This window comes from Biomphalaria glabrata, chromosome 3, assembly GCF_947242115.1.
Source record: "Biomphalaria glabrata chromosome 3, xgBioGlab47.1, whole genome shotgun sequence".
NCBI lineage: Eukaryota > Metazoa > Mollusca > Gastropoda > Planorbidae > Biomphalaria > Biomphalaria glabrata.
Window position 1 is genome coordinate 42109960 of NC_074713.1, and position 17976 is coordinate 42127935.

The 17976-nt window shown below is 33.6% G+C and overlaps 2 protein-coding genes across 2 annotated transcripts; one reads left to right on the forward strand and one right to left on the reverse strand.

Moving 5' to 3' along the window:
- Positions 1–122: 122 nt before the first annotated feature.
- On the reverse strand, positions 123–10912 carry LOC106055391 (methylmalonate-semialdehyde dehydrogenase [acylating], mitochondrial-like). Its single transcript, XM_056025161.1, has 13 exons — positions 10728–10912; positions 5959–6012; positions 5700–5774; positions 5418–5579; positions 5209–5287; positions 4470–4624; positions 3795–3942; positions 3409–3473; positions 3059–3305; positions 2773–2954; positions 2051–2230; positions 1374–1472; positions 123–543 (listed from the first exon to the last, which is right to left on the reverse strand). The coding sequence occupies exons 1-13, from the start codon at positions 10761–10763 to the stop codon at positions 442–444; spliced, it is 1584 nt and encodes a 527-aa protein (XP_055881136.1). The 5' UTR covers positions 10764–10912; the 3' UTR covers positions 123–441.
- Positions 10913–12226: 1314 nt separating this feature from the next.
- On the forward strand, positions 12227–17932 carry LOC106055390 (protein lin-52 homolog). The gene is made up of 6 exons (XM_013211624.2): positions 12227–12443; positions 13813–13881; positions 14873–14907; positions 16190–16256; positions 17035–17118; positions 17753–17932. Exons 1-6 carry the CDS (start codon positions 12410–12412, stop codon positions 17812–17814), a joined length of 351 nt encoding a protein of 116 aa, XP_013067078.1. The 5' UTR covers positions 12227–12409; the 3' UTR covers positions 17815–17932.
- The last annotated feature ends 44 nt before the right edge of the window (positions 17933–17976 follow it).

Below are 17976 nucleotides of genomic sequence, written 5' to 3' on the forward strand. Positions count from 1 at the left end.
TGTACAAAACAAAAAGGTTTGGACAAAGGCTTATTAGTAGTCCATTAAATAAATGACTGTATGATTATCAAACCATAGACCATTGAGAACCAAAGATATAAAAAAAAAGTGGTGACAAAATGTCAATGCATTACAAGAACTTTATTACAAGTTGATCATCAGGACATTGTCTAACATAAAGACACTTGTCCTCCATGACAAATGTGATAATACATTTGAATACATTATACAAGGCTGTACAAGAAATAACAATCTCACAAACTGGTTCATGCAAACCTGCTAGCATAAAGCTGAATACAGCCAGTATTTCAGTTTCTTTGTGGAGTATAAATAAGCATCTGAGTAAGTCCACACTATTCAACAAACTAATGTGGCAGACTATTTCAACATTTCACAAGCATACACAACTCCAGGTCAATGGATGTAATACTACACATCAGACTACTGCTGCACAGGCATGTTAGTGGCAGGTCGAGATGACACAGCATCTTCTCCACGCCACATTTGGGTGACTGTCTTGATTTGAGTGTAGAACTGAATGCCCTGAAACACAAACAAAAAGACCATAAAAGTAATACCAAAAATGTTCTTAAAAAAGTGGATTGGGTTTGTACTTTTTACAAGACAATGTGTAAGGTAGAGCATGCTAACATTTTACCCTTAACATTGAGATTTGAAAAATGATCAGGCCAATGGAAAGTTAACACTACAAACCCAAGACTGAACCAATAGGGTGATGTAGTGTAAATTTAAAATAGAAATCTTATAAATTACAGACATTCCTTCAAACGAGAAGATAATTACGTCCCACGTGTATCCTGTGACAGCCTAGTCAAGCATGTTAATCAGTGACTTAAAAACTGCCAAATCAGTTTTCCTTGCTGATTCAGACAGCCCATTCCATTCTCTAATAGTACTAGGGAAGAAGGAACACTTTGTAAGTTTGTCCTAGCATATGGAATAAGAAATGTGCCTTTATCTTTGTGTCTTTCTGAGCATTGTAAATTATGGTTCCGCACTTTAAGTATTATAGCTACTACCTTTTAGTCTTCTGTGCTGAAGGGTCTCTAAATTTGGTAATTTTATTAATGATCCCTACCCTCTAATCAAATGTGAATATTTGTAATTAATCTCACAGCTCTATTTTGCATATGTTCTAGTTTATTTGTCTTATCTTGAGGAACCATATTTTAATACTTAATCTTATAGATATTACAGTAAAGCTGAAGGAGAAATCCATACAAGAGTCAATGTAGACAAGTATTGTGTTATCCATAAATCAGCCATATTTTCTATAAAAGAGAAATCTCAGGATTCTCAGATCTTTGGATTAATTGCTTTACACAATATTTTGCTGAACATCAAGGCCCTACCTGTTTTCCATAGAAGTTTTGATCTCCTCTGAATGAGCCTCGGGATCCAGTGAATGAAAACATTGGTAGTGGAACAGGAATAGGGACATTGACTCCAACCTGTCAAAGTAAAAAAACAGTTGAGTAAATGTCACATAATTAACATGGGTTACAATAATACAAAAGTTAATAATAACAATAATAATAATTTTTATTGTCCATATGGAAATTTGTCTTACAATTTGTGCATTACACTAAACAAAAAAAATTATAACTATAAGAAACCAAAATGTACATTCACACCTGACTCACTCATAATTTACATGTGACAAAGTTTATATCAGATTGTTCTTATTTAATGATTTGATTGCCAGGGGAACAAAAGAGTGTTTGTGTCTGTTTGTCTTTGCCATCAGTGTCTTGTATCTCTTTTGTGATGGTAAAATCACAAAATCCTGACACAAAGGGTGATTCTTTATTTCAAGGATCTTGTTAGCTTTTTTATAGATGTTTGTCTCAAACAACTGCCCAAATGGGGTTTGTTTTTTGCCAATGATTTTACCAGCAGGGCATTTGGGAGAAAAGTTAAAGATTTGGATAAAATTACAACACAAATTTGTATTATATGTTAGGATGAATGTTAATCTTCAATTTAATCTTGTATGGCACACAATAAGTGTGTAACATTCTCTACCTACCTGGCCAACATCACACTCCATTGTGTACTTTCGTGCTGTGGCTCCATTGGTTGTGAAGATGGCTGTACCATTACCATATGGGTTAGCATTGACAATGTTTATAGCATCCTCTAAAGTATCAACCTCCATGCTGACTAAAACTGGGCCAAAGATTTCCTCAGTGTAACATTTCATTTTGGGCTAAAGAAAATATTTGAAACATTCAGCTTTTAGACCAATTCAACATTTCTTTAAAACTAACAATTAAAAATTGTATGTTCAATGGTGCCATTACACCATCAATATTAAAATCTTTCACTGGCACATTGTGCAGATGTTCAAATATAATTGAATTTGTTTGCTCTGCAAGTCAAATTTAAATAAAAAAGCAAATTAATGCAATAATTGTGTCTGCTTTGGTAATCATTAAAGGGCTTTGTAAGTAAAGCTAACCATACAGTTGTAACCACTCAACTGTAGTGTGCATCCTAATAGATGTCAGAAAAAGCAATTTTATCTCTACAATGTGGCCATAATGTCTGCGTGGTATGGAACTTTGCTGCAAATTTTAAAGGAATTTTAATGTCCTGAGTGCATCAGCACACAACATGACAGTAAAAAAATAAAAAAACTGTTGGTGATTGTGGCCATCATAACCAAAACAGGTGAAAATAATCTAATACATGATCTGCTCTTATTTGTGCAGTCTTATCTTATATTTAATGTTTCAAATTAATACTTACATTAACATTGTGTAAGATAGTTGGTCCCACAAAGTTTCCCTTTTCAAAACCTTTCACTTTTATGTTGCGGCCGTCAAGCAGCAACTTGGCCCCTGCATCAACACCAGACTGAATGAGATCACAGACTCGCTTCTTAGCTTCAGGTGAAATGAGTGGACCCAGGTCTGCATCAGGTTCAGTGCCTTAAAGATTAACACAATTGTTAGTACATATTTTAAAATTCAAAGTTGCACATTTTCCATTAAGAAGTTTTAATCCAAAAGAATTAACAAATGTGTCAACTTACCAGCAGTAACTTTCAATTTCTTTGCTCTCTCGACAAGTTCTGGAATCCATTGCTTTGCCTCACCAACAAATATGGCTGTAGACAGGGCCATACACCGCTGACCAGCAGCACCGAAGGCAGCACCAACAAGGCTGGTTAAAGTGCTCTCTTTATTTGCATCGGGCATGACAACTCCATGATTCTTGGCACCCATGTTAGACTGAACTCGCTTACCATTTTTAGATCCTCTCTCATAGATGTACTGGCCCTGACATATATAGCATGAACATTCGTTAGGTGGATGAAAAAGTAAAAGTGTTTCCAAGGTAACGTGTCTTAAAATATTTTGAGTGTTGTTAATGTGAACTTACAGCCTGGTCAGAGCCAACAAAAGAAATTGCCCTAATGTCAGGATGGTCGCAGATAAAGTTGACAGCTACAAAAAAGAATTCAAATGTTAATTGTGTTTTTAAAAACAATACAACTACATAAAGGACAAAAACACATAGTTGAGATGACACATGTATCAAGATCATTTATTCTGTGTCACAATCTAAAACAGCTATAGAAAACAAGTTGCTAATTGTGCACAATAGATATACAATCCATGCTACAAAATGTGGAGAATTCAATAGGCAGATTAAAACATTTTTTACTTATGCTTTTTTAAAATGTTGCTTTACTTCATTTTAGAATTAGTTAAAAAAAGATCCATTGTGTTTCAGTTAGCAAATGTTATATTACTGAACTGTCTTACAGTCATGACGTCCATGAATGACATTCACAACACCGGGTGGAAACCCAGCTTCTTGACATAGCTCCATTAGGATCATTAAGGCCCCTGGGTCACGCTCTGATGGCTTCATCACAGAGGTATTACCACACACAACAGCCATGGGGAACATCTAAACATTTCATGCAAAATGAAAAAACTTTAGACTTCAAAGTCTAAAAAGCTTTCCAAATGAAAGAATAAACACACAGCTCTAAGATTGCTTACAAAGTCAAAAAGTAAAAGAAGCTTTTCAAGGACATAAAACAGGGAGTTGTACAAGTACTAATCATTGGCATTGTGTAGTTTTTCTGGGTATAACAAGTTTGAATCCTTATGGGCAAGATTATGTTTTTTTTTTTGTTGTTTGTTTTTGCAGACTTTCTGGAAGAGTAGACTGCCTTCAAATTATAAAACTCCAGTTAAGTGTGGGAGTACAACTCAGTACCTAAGTTCAATTCACATTATTGTATAAAAATTGGTTGAGTTCAATATTGAGCAAAATAAACAAATTATAATCTGCAAGGCTAGTAAATATTGAAAAATTACCCAAATCTGTACAAAAAATTATCCTTAGTAAACCGAAAGGTTATTCAGATAAGCCACAAATAGTAATTAATAGTACTGTATTTATAAATAGTTATAAATCCAGAGGCTTACCCACAATGGAATCATTGCTGGGAAGTTAAATGGTGTGATGCCAGCAGTGACACCTAGAGGCAGTCTAAATGTGAAAGTGTCCATATCTTTGGCTATACCAGGAAGTGTCTCACCCAGTTGCAAAGATGTTATACTGCAGCAGTGTTCAACAACCTCTGAAATAATAAACATTTGATCCTGACCAAGCAATACTGTAGTTAAGATAAATGTTAGTATCAAGGGAAATAGAAATAAAATCGGTTGTAAACTGACTGCAGAGTTACTGGTGGTAAACTAGCTGTAGAGTTACTGGATGTAAACTAACTGCAGTTACTGCTTGCAAACTAACAGCAGAGTACTGGTTGTAAACTAACTGCAGTTACTGGTTAGTTGTAAACTAGCTGCAGAGTTACTGGTGGTAAACTAGCTGTAGAGTTACCCGATGTAAACTAGCTGCAGTAATTGGTAAACTAACTGCTGAGTTACTGGGTGTAAACTAACTGCAGTTAGTGGTTGGTTGTTAACTAGCTGCAGTTACTGGTGCTAAACTAGCTGTAGAGTTACTGGATGTAAACTAACTGCAGTTACTGGATGTAAACTAACTGCAAATTTACTGGGTGTAAACTAACTACAGAGTTGCTGGGTGTAAACTAACTACAGAGTTGCTGGGTGTAAACTAACTGCAGAGTTACTGGGTGTAAACTTACTGCAGAGTTACTGGGTGTAAACTAACTGCAGAGTTACAAACAAAAAGACTTACGAAGCCCTCGCAGTACATCTCCTTCTGCATCAATTAAAGTTTTTCCTTGTTCTTGTGTTATACTTGCAGCCAGGCGTTTCTGTACATGAACCAAAAATAAAACTTGAACAATATACAAACATACTGATCATATTTAAAATACATCTTTTTTAAAGAGCTTTTTAAAATTAACATAAGAACTAAGAATAAAAACAGGTAATTCAACTGACCATATTTTTCTTAATAAGATCTTGAAATCTAAACATTATCTGCTGCCTTGATAGAACAGTTGATTTGGACCATGCAGGAAAGGCTGCCTTAGCTGCCGCAACCGCCGCTTCCATTTCAGCTGTTGTACTTTCTGGCACTCTTGTGATCACTTCATTTGTTGCCTAAACATTTTGTAAACAACACAAAGTTAAAGCTCTGATGTTTGTTTTTTTTACTTTTCCTTAATACATGTCAGAAATTAAATCAAATACAAACAATCACATGATACATATGTAACTTACAGGGTTATGTAAATCAATCCATTTCTTGGTTTTGGACTCAACAAATTCATTGTTTATAAACATCTTGGTTGTGGGCTACACATTTAGAAAAAGAAAAAACATCAATACAAGCAAAAAATGAGCAACTAAACTAGCCAACATCCTTGTTAAAATAAATGTACAACTAGTTCTAAATAAGCTTTCTTCTGAAATTTAACTAAAGTTGGCCTAAAAAAAAGTTTATAAACATTTAAAAAAAAAATCAATTTATAAAACTTACTATGTTTGCAGAAGAAGCAAAGCATCTTGCAAAGTGTAGAGATTGACTTGACGTCTGCAAGACAAATATAAAAGATGTTACAAAAATGACAGAATGACTACCTGGTCATGTGGTATGCGCGCAGGATTGTTCGGCCGTCTAGATGGTCCTGGGTTCATACCCTGCCCACTGCCATCCCTCGTCCTCCTGCAGGAGATTTGAGCCAAGATGTAGATTATTTTCAATTCTAAAGGAACATCCGAAACATGTAAAACTTTTTTAACAATCTCAAAACCTTTGTAGATTTCTAGCTGGTTAAATTTTAACAATCAGCTAAGAAATTTTAAGAACAGATTTATGAATACACTGGCTAAACATTGCATATTTATTAGTAATAGAAACGAGAAAAATATTTTAAAATGCTTAAAAAAAAAAAGCTTATATTAAGTGTACTTTTATCAATTAGTTTGGATCAGTTGTGTAATTAAATTTGTAACAGCTCTAGACTTATAATAAAAAAGCATTTATAAAAATAAAAAAAGGGGGCACGACCTGAATGCAAATTCATGGCTCAAGCCTTCTCAAGCTAACGTGGTAACCACTCTCCTATGGAAGAGTCTATGAACATGGAAGATTGTATAGTTATCTATTGTTTCTATTGTGTTCACTAAGCTTAAGACTGCAGCCTAATATAAAGGGGACTAATTCAGCTTATACCACCACTTCAATCAAGTACTATTTCTTTCCCTTGTTTGAGAGACCAAACAGAGTAATTTTAAACCAATAATTAATTTACTAATTGGTTAATTTTTTTTGTTTTATTTATTCTTCTGTTATCAGGTAAAAGAAATAATTGTGCAAAATTTCAGCTTGATCCAAGACTGGGTGTAGGAGAAATAACGTGTACAAACTTTTGGCCAAAGAGATTCAAGCTTTTTAAAAACTTCCTATTTTTTCTAATCATTTGTTGAAGAAAGCAAAATAAGGTAGGTAAATGTGCAGATTAACAAAAAAATTAAAACCAAAGCTGATGAATGGCTTGCATTAAGACTTAAACTATGGACTCGTTTGTAGCAGACAATAACAAAGAAAAAGTTTTGAGTACAAGAAATCATGTACATTGGCTTTTATTTTATTATTATTATAGGAAATGATAAAACATTGTATGATAACTTTTGGATGTGGGAGCCCAGCTCTCCAGATGATCTGCTATTAGAAATAAACATTTTAATTGAAGTACACTACTTCTGCTGCCAGAACCATCTGGTAAAGTTTCAAGGTCAGATAACTCATAACCTTTCCTGTCAGTGCATAGTTTACAACAGCCATTAACACAAAACTCAAGCACTTTAAATCTGATGACTTTAAACATAAAGAGGTGTTTTAATGGAGATAAAATATCTCACTACTGAAAAAGTTTAAATTAGCTTATGTTTGAAACAGATGTTTGAGGATTGATAAACCTGCATTTAGTTGCTGCACAAACCCAACTAATATTCAATTTACCAGCCCATAGTATTATTTTTCCTGAGGAAAGGGGGACATAAATGTTTTAGACTACATCTATAAAAAAGCTAACAAGATCCTCGAAATAAAGAATCACCCTTTGTGTCAGGATTTTGAGATTTTACCATCACAAAAGAGATACAAGACACTGATAGCAAAGACAAACAGACATAAACACTCTTTTGTTCCCCTGGCAATCAAATCATTAAATAAGAACAATCTGGTATAAACTTTGTCACATGTAAATTATGAGTGAGTCTGGTGTGAATGTACACTTTGGTTTCTTATAGTTATGTTTTTTGTTTGGTGTAATGCACAAATTGTAAGAAATTTCCATATGGACAATAAAGATTATTATTATTATTATTATATTTTAATAAAAATTATTATTGATGAGCCATTCAAAAATGTTAAACTTAAAAGAAACTAATTCTACTATGAAATACATGGATCAAGAAAGGGAGAGATGTAGTATGACCAGCCAATAATAAAAACCAGGCCAATCTTCTTTCAGTGGTTAAATAATCGATACTTGTTGAACCTTGCATCAACTCTGACCTCAACTGTTAATCCTAAGAACATTGATGTTACACTCTGTAGGTTCTTACACAGAAATATTTACAATTTCATTTGATAAGATAAGAAATGACCTGTTAATGATAATCTAAACTGCATATTGAGGCTAAAGTGTCTTACAATGTCCGCCTGGATTAGAACTACAGACCTTAGTTTGGTAATTGTTTGTACTTTGTAATAAATTACAAATTTCAAAGTGTGTTAATGTAAATGTTCATGTAAAAAGGTGCAAATCCAGATCTTTGCTTTGTTTACAACTGTTTTTAGATGTGCAATCATGAATGTCATCAGGTGTTCAGTAAAACTAAAGGTTCATGAATATGCTATGAACCAATGCTTCTTTAATCACTCACCAAAACATTACTTGCTTTGTGTACTTTGAAAAATAAAAAGGAGCTCTTCAAGAGTAGGTTGTCACATAGTCCTAACAGTGCAGTGAAAATAAGCAAAGTTCCCTCTTTCAGATTATGGAGCAGATGATGTAAAGCTCATCTCTTTTAATGTTATGGGGTGGGACTTGGGTATATCCTCAAAACCCTGAAGTTTAAATACATAGACTTCACTGGGATTTGAACTTGTGACCCCACAGTTCATCATGCCCCTTTACAGCAGTAACCTTTGCAAATATTGCTAAAATAGTTCATCATGCCCCTTTACAGCAGTAACCTTTGCAAATATTGCTAAAATTAACCCACAAGCTATCAGTTCCCAGTCTTATATTTTAGATTTTAAAAAATGTGCCATGTCCTCAGTATACTCCATTATAGTTAAACATTCAGTTACCATGATAAGTCATGGCATGGACTATTAAAAATTGGTCTACATCCAGTTTAGGCATACAAGGCTACCACCAAAAAAAAATTAGGTCACAACTGTCTTTTGAAATTGCGTGACTTAGGTTCCTAAAGGTGTAGACTTCTACTGGCTTGCATGCATAGCTATTCTACTTGTGTAGAGCTGTGCTTGGGCTATGATTACACCCTACATACATACATCTGATACATCAAGCAAGCCATGTCAGCAGACAAGGATTTATTGTGGAAACAAGATATATAGTCAAATATTAGGATACTTGTATGCATCTGGTAATAAGTTATTGGATTACTTATACACACGATGAATAAGACAATCATGTAATGTACAGAATAAATAATATCCATATGAAATAAACAGTTCTCAAGTCTAATAGAGAAATTACTTTTAAGTCCATTAAGTAACGGTCTACATATGTCCGCTCTCCATCAAGACTTTTAAAACAACCCACTAAAAACTTTTCCATCCACAGGGTACACCATCAAAGTATTCACATGCAGTAGTATGTTACAATAATTAACTAGATGCCAAAAACAAGGCTGTTGCACAACTACAGTACATTATAGGAATAAAGAGAGTCCCCAATGGGCTCGGATTCTAGCTTTCATGTAAGAGGGGGAACTTGTGTTGTCAGATCAAGGAATTATATCTCATGAAAAACTGGTGTGAACAAATTATCACATTGTAGAAGGCCTCCTAACAGGAAGGTCTGTGAAGAGCCAATCTCTAGTCGTGGCCATGGGATAAAAGCCTTTACCAGGTCAAAGGTCCATAAAAAGAATTTATCTCAAACCTTTTTGGACACTTCAAGGATGTCAGAAAGAGGTACATGGTAAATCTTCCATTTCAAACCTATTTTTCCCCAACTACCATATATTTGGTATTTGAAAAACTTCCTTTATATCATTTTCTTTACAGAAATTAACTACAGAGATTAACTATGATTGGAATGAGGACAGAAAGGGCTATAACTGGTCAGTGCTACAAATAGATCTAGATCTAGCAATTTCAAGGGAGAGGATAAGAGGGAATGGAAGATAACTAATTTATTACATTTACATACACAATTTTTTATTAATCAAAATTTTTTGAAATAAACATGTATTTTATAATATATAATATAAATTATATGTGTGATTTGTTGTTTATTAAATATTAGCTGCTAAAAATTTACTGATTAACTTTATTTTTGTTTTAAGAAGTAAAGAATATTGTGTGAGATAAGTACATGAAGACACACAGTCACACACACACACAAAAGATGTGGTGTTTGATAAAGGCAAACATAAATATAAAAAAAAGTTGGGCATTATCAAATACCCCCATATTTTTTAATGGATAGATAGGCCATGAAACAACAGATCTCTCTAGTGGACACTAGGTGGCCTAATATGCGATGTTCTCTTCAGCTGGTGCATCTTGGGGCTTAAAACTGGACCTACCCTCCTCCTTTAAACATTATGAGACATGTATAGATCTACTTGAAAGGTGGATTGCCAGGCCAAGTGCCGCCAATAGAACAATCTGATTACTCGAGTCTGATTTGTGATCAGTGTCTTGACTTCACTGTCTAGAGTTGTCTAGACGTCTAGAATCTTTATCTTTCTAAAGTGACTAAAGCAGTAACTAACTAAAGGGTGTAGGCATTGACTATTTCCATCATTCTACATCTAGATCTATATCTATCTAACTAGAACTAGCAGTGAAAAGACACAGTGATTGAAGATTGAGTAACTGTAGTAACTCAGCCTACGTCAACGTCACTGATCAAGATATGTCATTATGTCTATGTGTAGGCCTACTCACAGACAAACTAGTCTAGCTGTTAACAGTTAACACTCTGACTCTGGTCTAGATAGAGACCAGGTCTACTAATCTATATAGCAAATACTAACCAATTTTATGCATCGTATAATGCCCGTGATTGTCATTGCTGCAGTTAATTAATTTAACAACTGGTAACCTTTGTGACAAAACTAAAGGCAAAAGAGATTATTAAAAATACTCTACTGTCTTTAGTGCCAGTGTTGGTTCTTATAACTGTTACCAGTCACCAGTTATTACGTTCTTAAAGTAGGTCAGAGCACACTTCTCAACCAATCAGTAGGCTGCATTGTTCCACGCCTCCAATCTGGCTCAAGGTTAAAAGGCCGTAGTTGACCGATTCAGCGTTTAGCATGAACCAAAAACAAACGAACTTAATCTAACGGTAACTTAAAATAATCAAAACAAATGAAAATTATAAAGTCTAACTTATTTCAGCTAGATCTACATCTATGTTGGATTCACACATAGAGCTAGATCTATATAGAGCTATCAAAATGGGCGTAAAAAAAAAAGAAGACAAAAACGAAACAAGATTACAAAGTGTGTTTAAATTATAAGCTAGGCTTATCTTAGAAGCGAACAGAAAAAAAGGATCTATAGCTTCCACAGTACTGGGCTTTGTTCGTGGTAAGGACAAATTATGGGCTCGGTAACCCTTGTCCAATCTGCCTCGCCATTGCTCGCAGGGGCATCGCACGCAGAGGTAGCGCCCTTCTGGAGCTCATGGTTGGCGGGGACACTAACTACGAAAGATTTGATGGCGGCGGATAGGGTTCGAGCCCGGAGCCATCAAGACGACAGTTCACACGACCAGCCATCCATATAGGCTATAATATAGGCTATAATTCAATCTAGATAATCAGGGAGAAAGAACAGCGCTTATATAGCGCTGATATCATATAGAAGTTGGCCTACGTGAGATAATAATACAATAAGTGCGATTGAAGAGTTTTGATCTACAAAAGGCATGGCATTGTGTGTTTTTTCCCCTTTCCTTTGTTTGTTTTAGCATACATGTGACGGAGGGGGAGAGGGCAGAGTTCGAGCTCGTCGACTATCAAGATGACAGTCCAGAGCGCATACCCCAAGCCGCCTAATATATATTTTTAAACATAGAGCCTGCATGCTAACCATAGGCCTATCTGTGGCGAGACCTCAAGTCATTGTGAGTAGGGCCCCTGTAGATTATTCGAAAGCCACCTTAATTCTCCAAACCTTGTTGAAAGCCATGCACACCAAAAAGCGAAGCGCTATTATTATTATTATTTGGCGTTTTATTGGCGCAAAACAAAACAAAAAAATCGTGATGTCCTCTTGCATTTGACAATTAAATTAATCTGCCCACCTGTGAACTAATGTCAGTGATACATTTGCTGTGGGAACCATTTTTTTTTTTTTTTTTTTTGCGAACCATATGTCGGTGCCCCCCCCCCCCCCTTTTTTCAAGCACTAGTGGTGGTGTATAGAGAGGGCTGGTTCCCCTCCTTCGGGGCTTTTCGTGTTTGGTCTCTAGGATTAAATTCTACAGCCTTCGGAAACAACAGCTAGATGATCGCTATATCTAAATGTGAGGACGGACAGGTCGACAGGCAATTAACAAAATGCGATTTTTTAAAAATGTAGTCTCTAAAACGACTTACAGTTACTAGACACTGACATGTCTATGAGAGATAGGCCTACTTTTTAACTCGGTAAAGAAATTAAGAATGACCCGGAAACAACCTGAATTTTATTTTGTTTCACTTTGAAAATGGCCGCTTCAACAAATAACCATAACACTGGAGGTAATTTTAAACTGATATTTGTTTAGAAAGACTTTTTATATCTAAAATGTGTCGGCGGCGGGGGGTGTGGTGGCTTATCGAAGCTAGTCTAAGCCTAAGCGAAATGTTGTCGATCCGAGATCGGTCCTGTGCATTTCGATTTTACATTCTTACTCACTTTGACACTTACTTGACTTACACTTATCACTTACAGTTCTACTTTACATTTTTATGATTTAGTTTACTGTTTAAGTTTAGTATTTACACTTTGACTTTAATGTTACAGTTTTGAGTTTACTCACAAAGTCACTAGTATAGTATCATAAATATGACTAGCAGGTCTAGCACTATGCATGATTATGACTAAGAGTCACTATTCAGAACTATTCTACTAAAATACTATAACTATTCATTATAATTCATATTCTACTCAGTTTACTCAAAACTCAACTCACCCCCAATTGAGCCCTATTATTTAGTATTTTCTGATACACCCCACAATATTTGTTAAAATGAGCCTTTATTTTGATTGATACTGATAGCTTTGATGAAATAAGTGTATTGTTTTTGTTTATATTAGGCTCCATTTCTTTACAGTTCAGACACATTTAGTTTCATTTACTATGAAAAAAATGGGTTTTACTTGGGTTCAAAGAGCATTGGTAATATGACGATGTCACATTGACAGTCACATTTTTATCTTCTAGGACAGAAAGAGGGTAGGTCTGGGGTTAAAGAGATTTTTTAAAAACATTTAGGTAGAAGCTAAACAAAACCTATCTAAAATGCTTCTAAATGATTAATGATTTACTGGAGAAACAAGTGAAACAGAGAAACAAGTGATTCGAATTAGTGATTAGATCTTGTAATATTCTTATAGATTATATCTTCTTGATTATTCTAGACTATGATCATAAAGTGTGCTATTTTAATTAACATTGAGCTGTTAGACTTGTGAGGCCGCTCTACATTTTTTACACTACTTTATTACTATTTTGCCACAAATCACTAATGCGCTAAAATGAAAAAAGAGTCTGTTAAAAACAGAGAAGGAAGCAGTTGAAAGAAGTAAAAGTAACAATTACTTGTCTAACTTGAGTTGGTGTAAAAAGGAATTGATATAAAAAAGAAAATTGAAGATAATAACATTTTTTAAATACAATATAACTATTAAGTGTTTGTTACCACACTGAGAGTGTTCATTAAGTTGAATGGACCAACTGTTGTTATTTAGAATTATGCATTTTTCCTGACATCCTTATTTGTAAAAACCCTCATAAATTAGGAACACTGATAATTTATGTATTACTTAAAAAAACAAAACAGGTTTATCTGCTTAAAGTAAGTGTTTAAAAAAAATAATACGGAAAGTTTTTTGCATGTTTTACAGAAGATGATAAGCTGTTGAGTTTAGAGACATTGAATAATAGATTATCTCCTGACTTGTGGCCTGAGAAAAGTAAGTACCATTTTCTAATAGATATTGAGAATAACAATATTTTAAAATTAATTCATAATATATATATATATATATATCTCCTAAAAGCTGTAGTAGTCTAGCAATTTAGTTATAGTATATAGGCAAATGTCAATTATCATTTGTATCAGTCTTTTTTACTTTATTTCATTAGGGTGTTTATGAATACCGTAAGTATAATACATTCTTGGTGGTATGTGAAAGAGGTTATATTCATACCTTTCCATTATAGAATACAGGGGATGTGGTGTCTGAGTAGTGAATTGCTTGGCTTTTGAACCAAGGGATCTTAGATTCAAATCTCAATGTAGACTTGAATTTCGTGATTTTTAGGACACCCCAGATTTCACCCAACTCTGATGTTTATCTGACATTAGTTGGGGAAAGTGAAGATGGTTGGTCTATGGTAATAGAAACAGATGACTTTTACATCATTTGCTCTATAGATCGCAGGATCTGAAAGAGGTACTTTTTAAAATTATAGAATGTTATGGGAGAAAGGCTATATTCATAGCTTGCATTATAGAATATGCTCAAGTAGTATGGAAGAAATGTTATATCCTAGCTTGAATTATAGAATACGCTCAGGTGGTATGGGGGAAATTTTATGTCATAGCTTGCATTATAGAATATTCCCAGGTGGTATGGCTGATGGGTAAAAAGGTATGTCAAACTTTGCATAATTCAACTACTTGTTAAATGAGAATTTCATTGACATTGGCATTGGTTTTAAGAAAGAAGTCAAACATCAACACACCAGTACACATATATAAAGGCAAATAAAATTTGTTATGTTTTTAAAAAGAAAGCCTAAAATAAAAAAGCCAGCATGTGTGTTGAGTCATACAAATTTGTCTTACCCCAAAATGTGCACTGAGGCTACTTTAAAATAAAAAGTTGTTTTTTTTTGGTACATTTTAATTTGAAGAGAAAAAATGAGATTAATTAGTTATTTTTTGTCTATTTTCAAAAGTCCCAGGAGTTACAGAGTATGAAGTTGGCAAACATGTAAGTAGTGGAGATTCTTAAGCTCTAAGCAAGCAAAATTAAGCACAAAAAACTGTTTTAATAACAAAGCTTGTATAAGAAAACCGCTCAAGTGGCATACCTCTCAATATTGCAAGATTTCTCTCCCTTTTCTATATAAAACAAAATCCATTAAATACCACTTAATTAATTAACTTATTGTTTTGTTTTTTTTTTTTTTTTGATTTAAGTATCATCTCTGACAAAGAATAATTGTGCTAAGTTTCAACTTGATCTGAAAATGTGAAGTGGGAGAAATAATGTGTACCAGACAGACAGTGAGTTGATTTAAGCTCTGTACAAATAGATATACTTTGTGAATTTTTTTTTTTTGTGAATTATTTTATGAATGAATGGTACACAATATTGCCCTGAAATATTCTGGTGGGAGTCTTGGCTGAATTGTTTTAAATTAGTTTCTTTTAAAATTACACTTCATATATCCTAAAAATAGGAAATTGCCCTATGGAGCATTTGAATTTATGAGATATAGTATTTTCTTTTCAAATGATTTTAATTAAAAAAAAAATATTTTTGTTTTTTTGGCACATCTGCACATGCTAGGCTATCTTTCTTTACTCAGTAAACGCATTAAAATTATATAATTTACAATCCATGTATTAAAATCAGCTTATATAAAGTTCAGAAATTAAAAATTATAATGATTTCAATTTGAACTTGATGATGCCATTCTGTTTAGTTATAGTAAGCCAACTGTATTGAAGTCAACTGAGTAGTTTGTGGTCCAATTGAGTTGTGTCAGTACACGTTTGTTCCCTCACAAAGAAAAGCGGGGATGGCATAGTCTGCATTCATAGATAGCAGCATGTTGAATGATTAATGAATACAAGTGTCGCTGGCTCTTAATGGATGAAAAAGGCATACAGTCCCCAGGAAATGTTTAGCTGTTTTATTGGAATTACAAGTATCAGAAGTTAGGCATAACTGACTTTGAATTAGCCCCTTTTTTTTTCAATGAAGACAAAGGAAAAAAAAAACACAAAAAACCAAAGCAACTTTGATGTATGAACTTTTGAATCATCTGGATTCCACTGTTTTTACAATAAATATTAGACAAAACAGTGCCACTAGATTGTTTTCTTGTCTTTTTTAGTGTTTACATCATAGTTAATTGGAGATATAGTATTACTAATTGAAAATAAAATTGGACATGTTTCATTACTACCTGTACCACTAACCTAGTACCAGTATTTAACAAATAGTAGTTTTCTATTAATGGTTTAATGTTTCTTTATATTTCTAGTCAAAAAATGCAGGGACACCAAGGTGGCTAGCTGACTTGGAAAAAGATGACATCAATCTCTTGCAAGGTTAGTGTATTTGGTTGAATTTTTGCATTATAAGTGTCACAATAGCAACCAAAATTGTTTCGTTACACAGTTATACTTGAAACGACTGGAAATTTATGGCAGAGCTAAAAATAATTCATAAAAGCCTGGGATAGCTAAAAATAATTTTAGACATTTGCAATAAGCAGTTGCTGGATATTTCTAGAATTATTTTTAGATTGGGGGGTCAGTTATCCTGTTTCAAGTTTGTGATAAAAATATTCAATTTTTTAAAGTGGATTTGTGCTTATAGAATACTATTCACAGATCCCCAGATACACTTGGATTTTGTCTCTAGAATTATTTCAACTTTGTAAAAACTACACAATATCTGTGGTAACAATATGTTAAGGAATTAGGAAATGCAGATTTCTAGTGAGCAGCAAATAGTGTAAAAAAGATGTTTTGGGTATTTTGAAATAGTGTAAAAAAGATGTTCTGGATATTTTCAAATAGTATGAAAAAGGTTTTCTGGGTATTTTCTTAAATAATAACAAAATTTAATTAAAATGTGTAACATAAATGAATGCGTTGTTTTTAAAAATAAAGTAAAATTATGTCTTAGTAATTTATTTGCACCATCAAAGTAATACTTGCGGTCTCATTGTTACATTATTTCTTTCTAACATTCTTTGGACAGTCAAGACTTCACTTGAAACTTATTGTATTAACGCTATAGTCTGTTTGGAAATGAAAGTTCTCATTTCACTTTGCTGGTGTTTGGTAGACTTAATAGATATGATGGTATTTCTCTTTTCAGAATTTGGTAGCTTAACTCTATCCCAGTTGATGGAGAAAGTCAGAGGACTACAAAATTTAGCCTATCAGCTTGGTCTGGAAGAAGGTGTGTTACCTGTGTCCCTTTTTATGTAGTGTGTAGCTATTGTGTTGCATACGTATCTGGTTCATTCAATGGGATTACTTCTCCCCTGGGGTCAGACTTTCTGAATATCATTTTAAAATGTATAATGAACACTAGAAATCTTTGCTTTGAGCTTCACTGCAAAACTGACCACAATTTGTGGAATATGTCGTGTTTGTGTGGCATTCTCTCTTGATATAATCTATATACACAAGTATTATTTTAAGATGAACTGATATGTATGTGTGTGTGTTGGAAGGAAAGGGATTTACATGGCTAAATGTTGTTGTTTTTTTTATATCTGTGGAGAGTAACAAAACTAGTTTTTTAAAGTGGCACTTAGTATTGGTTCCTTATATTTATCTTATAAATTTACAGTCATTCCCTCAGAAGAGAAGATAATCTAGTCATGCATGTTGATAATAGACTTAAACTTTGCTAGGTCATAGGTTTTCTTTGCTGATTTAAGCCACAAGTTCCATGTCCTAAGTGAAAGAAATATTGCTATTATTACACTAAAAATGTATTTTTAAAATTTTAAAAAATTTATTTAGCATTTAAAATATTTAAAAATGTAAAATGTGTTTTTATTATTTTTTTTTTTAAAAAACCACAGCAAGGGAGATGACCAGAGGAAAATTTCTAAACATTTTGGCCAAACCAAAGCAGCAGAGATAAGCTATCTTGCCAGTTTCGGATTTCTTTATGTTTGATCTAATCATCATTCTTATATTTTCTGTGAAAATGGTGCAATTTCTTTGTAAATAAATAAAATGTAAAAATAAGATAATCTGTGTTATTGTCTTCAGAATAGATGTTTTATATATATATATATATATA